This window comes from Bidens hawaiensis, unplaced genomic scaffold (genome assembly GCF_021521415.1).
Source record: "Bidens hawaiensis isolate Kalapana, Puna unplaced genomic scaffold, B.hawaiensis_p1.1 tig00032780_1, whole genome shotgun sequence".
In the NCBI taxonomy this organism is placed as follows: domain Eukaryota; kingdom Viridiplantae; phylum Streptophyta; class Magnoliopsida; order Asterales; family Asteraceae; genus Bidens; species Bidens hawaiensis.
Genome location: NW_027495598.1, coordinates 108,733 through 120,004, shown reverse-complemented (window position 1 = coordinate 120,004; position 11,272 = coordinate 108,733). Strand labels below are relative to the sequence as shown.

The window sequence follows — 11,272 nt, the reverse complement described above, 5'->3', positions numbered from 1 at the left end:
TGGTAATACACTTTTAAACTTTAGTAGTAAAATGTGTGCGTGTTTTTTAAATAATTATGAAAGTTTTGAAGATAAGCATGAATGAGGTGGAAGTTAGTTCATTTCATGAATGTATGTATGGTTATTATTTTAATCTCGATGCTTGTTGGTTGATTATATTTAATTATAAGCATGCTTACTTGGACTTCTAAATTGTGAAAATACACATATATACATATTTATGCCAATCTAGATCAAAATTTGGCATCATACTTCTTAATGTATTACATATCAGAAGGACAAATCGTTTTGTGCTTTTTAGAAGGGGGTATTTTTTAAAACTCCATGTGAATTATTTAAAAAGAAATAAAAACTCATTCACAAATGGTAGGACGCAACTAGACTTTGCGACATAACCTCCATATAAAAGTTGTGCCAAGCAAGTTGAAGATGTCAATTGTAGGTTGCAACATTTGCTTTTCGGGCAAGATCACCTTGATAACAAGAGTTATCAAAGCCTCTATTATCACTAGAGTATCAATTTTTTTTTTCATTTTATCAAAGTCTTTGTTATTGCGTTAGACTTAAATTAAGCATAAACATGACCTAAAATTTTGTCACTGAAAGATTTATGAAGTGTTACAAAACCTTGAAATGTGTAACATAACAATAATAGCAATGATAAAATTCCTAGTAGAATCACCACGCATAATTTCATAGAATAGATACGTTGATAACTATAGTTCTTAATATAAGATTTTGAAGATTTATAATAAGTTCCATGATTATATATTATATATTGTCCAATAAGATTGGATTAAGCGTCAACATAGAAATTGATCTAGAACAAGAAGTCAAGAAAAATTCTAAGGCTTGGATCTATGGTTTTGTGTTTGTACTTGCATAATAAATTTTATTTAATTGTAATAAACGTACGGGGTTTTCAAAGAACCAGAATTAGGGAATTAATTCTTAACTTAATAATTAATATGATAAAAAGTGGATCGTTATCAGCTAATTCGTTAGTTGCAACCGACAACGATCAAAATATGATAGTTGAGATTAATAAAAACCAATACACCTAAACAAAATAGGGTATTTTAAACTTGTTCCCAAATGCCAAACATAGATCCACCATATTGTGTAGAAGATATGCAAAAAGGTAGGGCAGTCAGTTTTACCCGAAACCCAACCCGAGCTAACCCGACTCGAAAAAATCAAACCCGAACTGAAGTAATCCGCGTTGGTTCTTGGGTTTGATTTAAAAGTTTCGGGTCAACCCGAAAAACCCAAATAAACTTTTAGTTTTGAAATTAAATATATTTTTGCACAATAAGCTAAGTCTTAGACACTAAAGTTATCAAAATCTTGCCTAATTGACTATTGTCATTCCAACTATTATGGATTGATTGTTTATTGTTAATTTTTTTTTTCCCGTTTATTACTTATAGCATCCGTAATCGAACAATCAAATCACGCCCGGTTGAAGACGATTATGGTTCGAGTTAGTTTTACTTATCTTTTAAATTGTTTTATCAAGTTATATTGGTTTATTATTTGATTATTTACCTTACGAGCAAAGAATAATACTTGTTTTAATTTTTGCATTGTAGTTTTTTTTTTAATTTGTTTTTTGTTTTCTAGGATACTTAAAACCCGATAAACCCAACCCGAAAAAACCCGAACCCGAATTACATAAACGGCTAAACCCGAAAAATCCATGAGAGATTTGGGTTTGGTTTTGGGTCAAGATTTAAGACTTTAAAACCCAAAGAACCCGACCCGGAAAACCCAAAACCCAAAAAACAAACCCAAAGAACACCGATGTAAGGCCTGGACCCGGGTACCCTACTTTGATGTTGGATTTACTCATAAACACAGTCTAAATATTAGAGTGAATTAAAAATGTTCGCTATTATTAAAAGTCAACCATGTATTACATAACATTCAATCTTGTCTTAATCAATACACAAACTAGTCTTTTAACAAAACATGAAATAACATAAACCATTCTTTTCTTCAATGCCATGCCTTCTTCATATGCCATGTGTCCATCTCAAGTCAGCTGTCTCATTCTATTTGTCTGCGTGTATCTTAAAAATCAGCTACGTTAAGTGAGTTCTATTTAATCAGGCAACATGCATTTCATTCACATACATACTTATATGTATCTGGAGACACATATTAGTTACTTAACTTGCTTATACTTTATTCATACATACATAACATGCATGCATACATACATACATACTTTATACTTCATACTTCATACTTACATTTTTACATACTTCATTACTTTCAAACTTTCTTGTTTTAGTCTACTAATGCATACATAATTATCTATACGTTTTAAAAAGCATTTCATCCTACTTCTTCGAGTATTATTAGGGCCTGGTTTCCTTCTGCCTCAGATATTATCAGGGTCCGACACCCTTCTGCCTCGGATATTATCGGGGTCCGTTCCCTCCCTTTGGATAACCATACAACCATACATACGATGCCATACATACATTTAGTATATATATATATATATATATATATATAGGGTAAGGTTAAAATGAAAACCCATTTGAGTTGTGAAAACCCGCGAAAACCATATGTAACATCGTTTTTATTTTATTTTATTTTGTTACATGTAATATATGTTGTAACATTTAATACAAAACATCGAAACATAAAAAAATATGTTTTGCTATTTTTTAACATTTTTTTAGTAATTTTTATAAAGAGAGAGAAAAAGTTATATTTATATTTACATTTTTTATTCAGTTTAATTGTGGACCACAAGATTTAAACATTAATTAAAAACATGTGGTTGAGAATGACTTTCTAGAGTTTTCACAACTCAAGTGGGTTTTCATTTTATACTTAACTATACACACACACACACACACACACACACACACACACATTTATACTCTTGCCTTTCTATGTCATTTAAATACATTCATAAAACATTCATATGATACACACTTACCACTTATGGTAAGTGCATTAACTAAACACATAGAAGTATGCACACAGCACGAAAACATAACAGAAGAAAAGGACTAAAAACTCACCCGAATCCTGTTCCTCTCGGAGCTTACGGTCAAACATCTCTTCGGCTGGACACGACTAACTGTGTAACAATTAACAAGCATCACTTAATTAATCCTAACCAGATCATATTTCTAGGTTATTGAAACCCCTAACTAAAGGGGGTACGGGGGCAACGTCACTGGAAACTAGATCCTAGGGGCGGCAACCCCTAGCAGGGTCCAAGGGGCAGAGCCCCTGGCTGGGGTTAAGCTGTCAGGTCAGTTTGAAAAAATTTTATTTTCGTTAATAAGTTTTTATTAAAAATTCATTAGAAAAATGCATTTCATTAAACAAATCGAATCGAATTCCTAAGGAATAGAATCGAATTCCTAAACGAGTTGAGTCGAATCGAATCCCAAACGAATCGAATCAAATTCCAAACGAACCGAATCAAATTTCTAAACGAATCGAATCGACTGTCTTAAACGAATCGAATCGAGTTTTCTCCTAACAAATCGAATCGATTTCCTTAAGAATACGATTCAAAAATGGTTTTGGTGTCTTTCAGCTATAATCGTTTTCTTTCATCCCGTAAAGGTTCGTTTACTACTACAACAAGTTCTGGGTCATAACAACTTCACCTTCTCACTTTAACAGGGTCTGAATGTCACCCGTTCGTCCTGAATCGCACTCGCTAACTCGTTTACTATAAAGTTTATGTTTTTCTTACACCTTAAGGTCCGATTTACTATCCTATTTAGTTTCATGGCAAACCGACCTCAAACACTTAGCCTTTTAATGAAAAACGTACCTGCTTAGTTCGGTTCGGTTCAGATCTAATTCAACTTGTGAATCATGATGCGCTTTCCTTGTTGCCTGATGAAGATTTGACACGAAATCTTCCCTTTTTTTCACCCCGGATCTTGGTGCGAAATGTTAAGAGTGTTTCTGTGTTTTTGAGTGTGTATGGAGGCAAGGATAATGGAAATGACGGTTTTAGGGTTTTAAGGAGGTTTATGGTGCTTATATAGGATAAGCCTATGGACCTTAAGACTCATAACCCTTCCGTTAACCCATCTTTTATTTTCCTAAGCACACACTCAACTTATTATTATTCTACATTTCTACACAAGTAAGTAATAACACACAATTAATTACACAAAATTCTTTTATTTATTATTATCAAAAGGGATGTTACAACCGCTACAAATAGTTATAATTACGGTGACCCCACGAGTCTTTCTAGACCTAAACGATGTTTTAATATTAGACTAGCGCAACATTATGTGTTTAACAATCCAATTACAAATTATATATATTAGGGGCGACAATTTATGATATGATACGAATATATAAATTTTGGGTCGGCTGGCGCAACCCATTTTCTCATACAGGTATTGCAACACGACATGTTTAAAAAATGTATCACACCGAACAAGACTAATTAAAAGTGGGCTAACCAAGTTTACATGTTCAAAAATTTTGAACACGTTAATGTATTGACTTCAAGCATAAAAATGTTAAAATTTAAAGTTAAATATTTAAAATTACTATTAACTTTTAATCATGAAATTAATTTCTCTTTTGAACCTTTTTATTTACACATTGTTTCCAACAATTTTACTTTATTGGTTTTATTCACCTATTCTTCCAAAATTCCAATTAACTTATTCATACAGTAACCCAAATATATAAACCTAAGTTTGTTAGTTATGAATAAGAGATAAATATGCATATACAAAAACAATTAAAATAACTCAAATTACAAAAAAAGGTTTCATATGAATCGAAGTAATTAATTGTTTTAAATTTTAACCAAGTCAATAGGCATTCTTCATTTTTATGTTTATCATAATAAACATAAAGGGGGTCGATCTAAAACATGACATGATTTTAAGTAAATTCGACACGACACAACACGACATAATATAAGTTAAGCATATGAGTCAGGTTAGGGTTGACAAGCCAACATGCTAATTAACCCGAAACCTGTCAACCAGACACGATTTACACCACTGAATGCGTGCATAATAATAATAATAATAATAATAATAATAATAATAATAATAATAATAATAATAATAATAATAATAATTAGGCCATAAGCGATTGCTTATTTTTATCTATAGTTGGGGCGGCCCTAGCAATAATTATCAAGTTAGAAAATGAAACTAGTATGCCTGAGATTTTGATTTCAATGTGTGTTGAAACTATAAGAGAAAAACATGTTTTTAGATTCCTAAAACTTTCGATATGCAAATATATATCCAAGAGTTAAGTAAAAAAAGTTTTAAATAGATGTGGCCGAAAGTAGGAATTACAAAAAATGTAAGTGACGAAAGGTCGATGCCACATAGAGATCATATATACGTTGTAGTTGTAGGCCTCGTTAACGTCAAGTTGAATGATCGGACTTCATTTATGAAACTTGACATACGGACATACAACACACGGTTGAAACATTGCAATGGTTATAGGTTTTCTATTCAAGTTGGATAAACGAACACACTTAATACCAACAACCCTAACGACAATGACTGAACTTACAGGAACATCATTAAACTACTAATTGACGGGACATTAGGCCCTTATACTAATAGCCTAATACTAACTCATTATTATGTAATGACAAGTAGGTATAGTAACGAAAAGCCAAAAACTTGTACAAAGAGACAATCTTTAAGCTTATCATCTCTACCTCTAGATAGCAAAAGGCTTAAAAAGGTCCATGTCACCCATGACCCACCCGCACAGACAAAAATAAAGGCACAAAATAAGAAAATTTTGAGCCGGTTTATAAACATATTAGTTGAGACCCATGTACCACACGGGTAATTCATGTAAATACAATGTTGTATGGTTTGTGTTTAGAAACAGGTTTCTAAACCAATCCAATTTGGGCTGAACCGGATTTGACTTTGTTTGACTCGTTTGTATATGAACGGTGCTTAAATGTCTAAACACAATACAAGTTGTGTAAAAGATGGTCAAGGTGCATGGTTCATGGTAATTTGTTCTTTTATGGAGAGGGTAGTATTATCATTGTGTGGTAAGAGTGATTATGAGTTACGACTGGTTATTTAAGGATCAAGCATAGAGGTGCAGTCAACGATTTGCGTTCTCTGTGCTTCCGGTTGCTCCTTTGTGACGATGGCTTGGAATCAAATTGGAGTTTGGTGCAAGCCTGCAAGGTGCCTCCTCTTTTCTTCTTCTCAGCTGAAGACATCTTTACTCTTCACACAAAGATGCATCTTGGAGAAAAAGAGAAGGCTATTCTTAAGGGTATATTAATTATTACGAGGTGGAGGATATGGAAGGCGAGAACTGAGAAGCTTCGTGAAGAATTAGAGACCAAGATCGAAGACATTATAGGTAATGTCAAGTCTCTGGTTTCTTGCGGTTTTAGCACAGGTTTAAAAACTTTCGGGGAATTGGCCTAGATGGTATAAACATGCCCTAACAAATGATTTTCTATATTCCATTTCACATAATACTTCTAACAAACTAAATTAAAAGGAACCAACTCTACAATGGTTCTATGATCATCAAAAAAGTAAAGACTGATGCTGACCAACATTAGAAAAAAAACTCTAATGGCAACAAAAGACGGCATAGATTAAGATTTCCAAGCTTTCATCATCTTTTTACCAAGATATTTAACTCCATGAACTGCTCCAACCGCAATAAAACCAGCCACTGCCTGTCTCGCGCTTGAAATCATAACTCTGCGCCTCAAAACCTTTTGCATGAGTGTTGCAGCCTCCTCCCGTGACCCGATTGTTAATCTATTAATTTGACCTTCAAGGATGTCGTAATGTTCATATTGTAGGCTTTCTGATTAAATTATTATTTTTGTATTTATAAATAATCTTAACCTGGTTTGTTTACCTGCTTTCGTTTCAGTGGCCCTCACTCCCATTTGGCTTCTGACCGACTCGGGAAGAGAAGATACAATGGAAGAAGTTGCAGATAAGCTACAATCCTTATAAATTAACAACAATTTAGAACCAAATGAATAATACACTTAATTCTTAAGTAACGAAAAATTTAGATTCAAAGTTTTAGGCCAAAATTCAGTACATTGGGCTTTTTCTCGTACACAAGTTTCAGGCCCAAATTTAGTGTTTTGGGCCAGTTTAATTGCCCATGATTTCAGGCCCAAATACATTATTTTGATCCAATTTCAGCCCAAAGTTTCAGGCCCAAATTATTTTTATCCAGTTTCAGCCCAAAGTTTCATGTCCAAATTCATTATTTTTGGTCTTTTATTCAGCCCAAAGTTTTGGGGCCAAATTAATTGTTTTGGGAATTTTTCAGCCTAAAGTTTGAGGGCCGAAATTCATTATTATGGTCTTTCTTCGCCCCAATATTTCATGCCCAAATTCACTATTTTGGGCCAGTTTTTTTTCAGCCCAAAGTTGCAGGCCCAAATTCAATATTTTGGGTCAAAGAACCCAAATTTTCAAGGCCAAACGGTAAAATTGAACCAAATGCAACATTCTGTAAACCGAAAAAAGGGAACTGCTTTCAAAATATTAAAACCAAATTTGCTGTTTTTGGTTTAGTTTGAGCTCAAAACCAACCCATGCACACCCCCTAATTTTGAGACGTTGAACAAACCTGCGATATATTCATTTGATGATCGCCACATGAGGAGAGTCTCAACAGTTGATTACTTGCATACTGTTCAACTAAAGGCTTGTACATATTTCTAAATAATTCAAATTGTCCCTCTACTATCTTTTTCACCTAAGGAAAAAATACGCAAAAAATAAAATAATAATAATGATAATAAAACAATAGGAAAAACTGAGAACAAAATAACTTCCTGATCTGCACCTTATTTTTATCTTCTGCAAAAAGCATGCGCAAATCACCCATGTACGAGAGGCTACATATTTTTGCATAGAGTTCTCTCTGCGAACGAAATAATAATTAGGCATGCAAACGAACCGGACGGACACGAACAGAGCATGTTTGTTCGCTTAACCTTAACCGAACAAACGACCGAACACGAACAAAGTTTCTTGTTCGTGTTTGTTCATGAAGAAAATGAGTGTTTTGACTTTGCTCGTGTAAGTTTATGCTCGTTCGTCAATAGTAAAAGTGAACGGTTCATGAACGTAAACAATCACAAATGAACAAACACAACTTAACATAGTTGAACAAACATCAATATGTTGAGCCTAAAAAAATTAATAAAAAGCAGACTAATTGATCCACTAGGTATGATATATATATATATATATATATATATATATAAATTGTAAATGGTGATATTTTTATTTCACAAAACTATAACAAATTATAATGGGCCTAAAAGTACTAAAGAATATGTAATGTGTAAACAAACAAACATAAATGAACGTAAACGAACAAACATAAACGAATATAAACAAACCAATGTAAACGCACATAAACAATAAACAAACACACAGCAAAAATAACAAATGTGACATGTGCTCATGTACGCTTGCTTATTAAATAAATAAACTTCCCGCCGAATAGTTCACTAAAAGATCGGTTTGTTTACATGCCTAATAATAACATATAACTTAAATGTAAGTTTACTATATCAGCTAAATTTAAAATAATGAGAGAGAAAGTAAAACCTCAGTGAACTTTGATGGCAAAAGGAGAAGTGCAGCAGATGAAGCAGCCCTTAAATTAATTAAATTGGTATTTGTTATTTCCTTATTGTCTATAATTACACGCACCTGAAAAACGAATAATGAAAAGTAAAACATTACAATAATAATAGTAATAACAACAGACAGTTAGCATTTAACGGTTATACGAGAAAACATACGGGCTTTTGCAAGCGACCACTAAGATAAAACCTCTTCCAGCTTAGCATATCTTCAACTAAATCATCCATACGAACAACACCGTATTTGTACATCTGTCACATCTTCTAGAATTAGTGTGATCTTAAGACAAAATACAACATGACTATATTCCCTTACACCTAATAATTATAAAAAAGAAACTACCTTGTCGTTCCAAGAAACAAACGGATTAAAGTGCACACCAGCACCAATATGATCTGCAGCTTTAGTTATCTAAAAACCGAAACGAATCAATAAATTTAATTATAAAAACAAAATCAGAACTGAAAATTAGTAAGAGAAAGAACCAGTTTTGCTCCACCGAGAGATGCCATCCACGACGTGTAGTGATCTCGGTTCATTTTCAAATTCTTGGATTTTAAAAAATATAAAAAAAATTAAAAACTATTAAACAACATAGAAGCATAAAAAACCTGGTACTAAATTAGTAAATTACCTCAGAATGCCATTGCTGAGGATCTGATACACCGAGAATGTAATCTTCCATGGATGACTACAATATCACAAACAAAAAATAAAGAGAATAATTTTGCAACTTCAATCTAAAAAAACATGAATAAAAATATAAAAAGAATAACTTTGCAACTTCAATCTAACTTAAAAACATAACCTTGTCATTATTATTAGGATGAAGAGTCGACCCGTATACGCAGCAAAAGTCTACGGGTGGCAAAATTTTCAGCAAACTCCCAAGGTTGGTTCTAGCTTCCATGGCTGCATATACATAGTTAAAAAAGTAAACTAATTTTAACAAGTTTAATATGCAAAAATCATGTTAGATGATCACATTATTTATTTTTACCTATGCTGTTTTAATTATCAACAGAGATAAAAAATCAGCTCAAATACTGAGACAGGCATTTCATCGAACAGGTGGTATGCACATATTAATCCAATGTAAATAACAGTAATCTAATTGCAGGGTACACAGTTTTTAAAATTCAAGATTAACAGTAATCTAATTGTATCTATTGAATTCAACTTAAATAAATTTGATGTGGGTAGTGAAATTACCTTCTTCAATTAGATCGTCACTTGAATTGAAAGTTTGTTTGCGGCTAAATACGACGGGAGGGAGGAAGCAAAATCAAATTCCAAGGGCCCAATATAAGATCTAATTAATTTAGGGGGCGTTCGTAGTGGTTAAAAAAACACCCGAACCCGCAACCCGAACTTAAAAAAATATCCGGAACGGTGCCCGACCCTACTCGTAGGGTACGGATAGGGTATGCATTTCAGTGTCAAAACACATACCTGAAACCGGACCCGATTTGTACCCGATAATACCCGGAACCGGTTTCATATCCGAGTTTTTAAATACCCAATATATACCCAAAGAATACATGAAAAATACTCTAAAAAAGTTCAGCCCCCATAAAAACCCTAATCTATACCCGAAAATGCCTGGAAAAAAAAAACCCAAAAGTAGGTTTTTATTTCAATACCCGGAAATAAGGTATTAAAATACCTGCTTTAGAATACCCAATTCTACATCCAACCCGAACTCTGTGCATAGGGTATGGTTTTTAGAGACAATACTCGGACCCGAACCGACCCGGGTATTACCAATACCCAATTTTCCAATACCCGGTCATACCTGAATCCTATTCCATACATGGCACAAGATATTATAAAATCCAATTTGTACACCTCTATGTGTTCGAGTTTCCTTATTTTACCTCATTGTAACTTATTCAAAAAGTTAAGAAGTCATCACGTTTATTAATTTATTAAACTTCTTTCATATTTTATACTTACACGATAGAGTGGAAGGTGTGGAAAGTTGAGTGAACAGTACAAGCGGGAAGACCACCCCATATGCGTTCACCGTCTAAAAGACCCTGGATCCGGGTGTGTGCGCCAAAAGGGATGACAAAAGTTTAACGATGTGTACTGCACAAATCAACTAAGTTTAAAGAAAAACGTTGAGGTACAGGATGAGAATGATGATCATTTTTATGTGCAAAGATAATTTATAGATGAAACAGAAATAGAGAAAAAAAAATGTTATGGTAGAAACAGGCAAATGGCAAAGATAAAATATACTTAATTCGTACAAAGAATAAAATTTTATAATATGTGCAACCCTGTGAAAGGACTGCTAACAGATGAACGATTCAAACGAGGCCAACTAACACACCTCCTCACTCATGATTCATAAACCCTTTCTCAAAACCTTTAACCCTCTTATCTTCAATGGCGTCCTTTGCCGGAGGCACCGACATATTCCTCATTTATCGGAAACCTAACCACCCGTCATACCTAACACCTCCACTAACCGTCGTTACCATCACCTCATCCACCACCCGCTCCGCAATAATCTCGTCTCAAAAACCTAACAATCCCTCAAAACCCTTGCTATTTTCCAGCAAAAATCTCACACTATTTACCGCGACCAGAGTTCTAATTCACCTAGCGTATAA

General features: G+C 33.5%; 1 protein-coding gene across 2 annotated transcripts; it reads right to left on the bottom strand.

The window, feature by feature from the left end:
* Positions 1–6,586: 6,586 nt before the first annotated feature.
* Positions 6,587–9,561, bottom strand: LOC143584053 (uncharacterized). 2 transcript variants are annotated; one of them, XM_077066207.1, is made up of 10 exons: positions 9,460–9,561; positions 9,286–9,342; positions 9,137–9,199; positions 8,994–9,062; positions 8,810–8,902; positions 8,613–8,717; positions 7,840–7,917; positions 7,621–7,749; positions 6,889–6,982; positions 6,587–6,798 (listed from the first exon to the last, which is right to left on the bottom strand). In XM_077066207.1, the coding sequence occupies exons 1-10, from the start codon at positions 9,559–9,561 to the stop codon at positions 6,617–6,619; spliced, it is 972 nt and encodes a 323-aa protein (XP_076922322.1). In that variant the 3' UTR covers positions 6,587–6,616. The 2 variants fall into 2 exon arrangements, with proteins under 2 accessions (XP_076922322.1, XP_076922323.1); XM_077066208.1 differs by lacking the exon at positions 7,621–7,749 and having other exon boundaries at positions 9,460–9,558.
* Between the last annotated feature and the right edge of the window lie 1,711 nt (positions 9,562–11,272).

Bases quoted from the DNA above. Each gene is read 5' to 3' on its own strand.
- LOC143584053 (XM_077066207.1), bottom strand. From the start codon at position 9,561: ATGGAAGCTAGAACCAACCTTGGGAGTTTGCTGAAAATTTTGCCACCC. The intron at 9,343-9,459 runs GTTATGTTTTTA...GTGATATTGTAG, and splicing joins ATCCTAATAATAATGACAAG to TCATCCATGGAAGATTACAT. The intron at 9,200-9,285 runs GTAATTTACTAA...TTAAAATCCAAG, and splicing joins CTCAGCAATGGCATTCTGAG to AATTTGAAAATGAACCGAGA.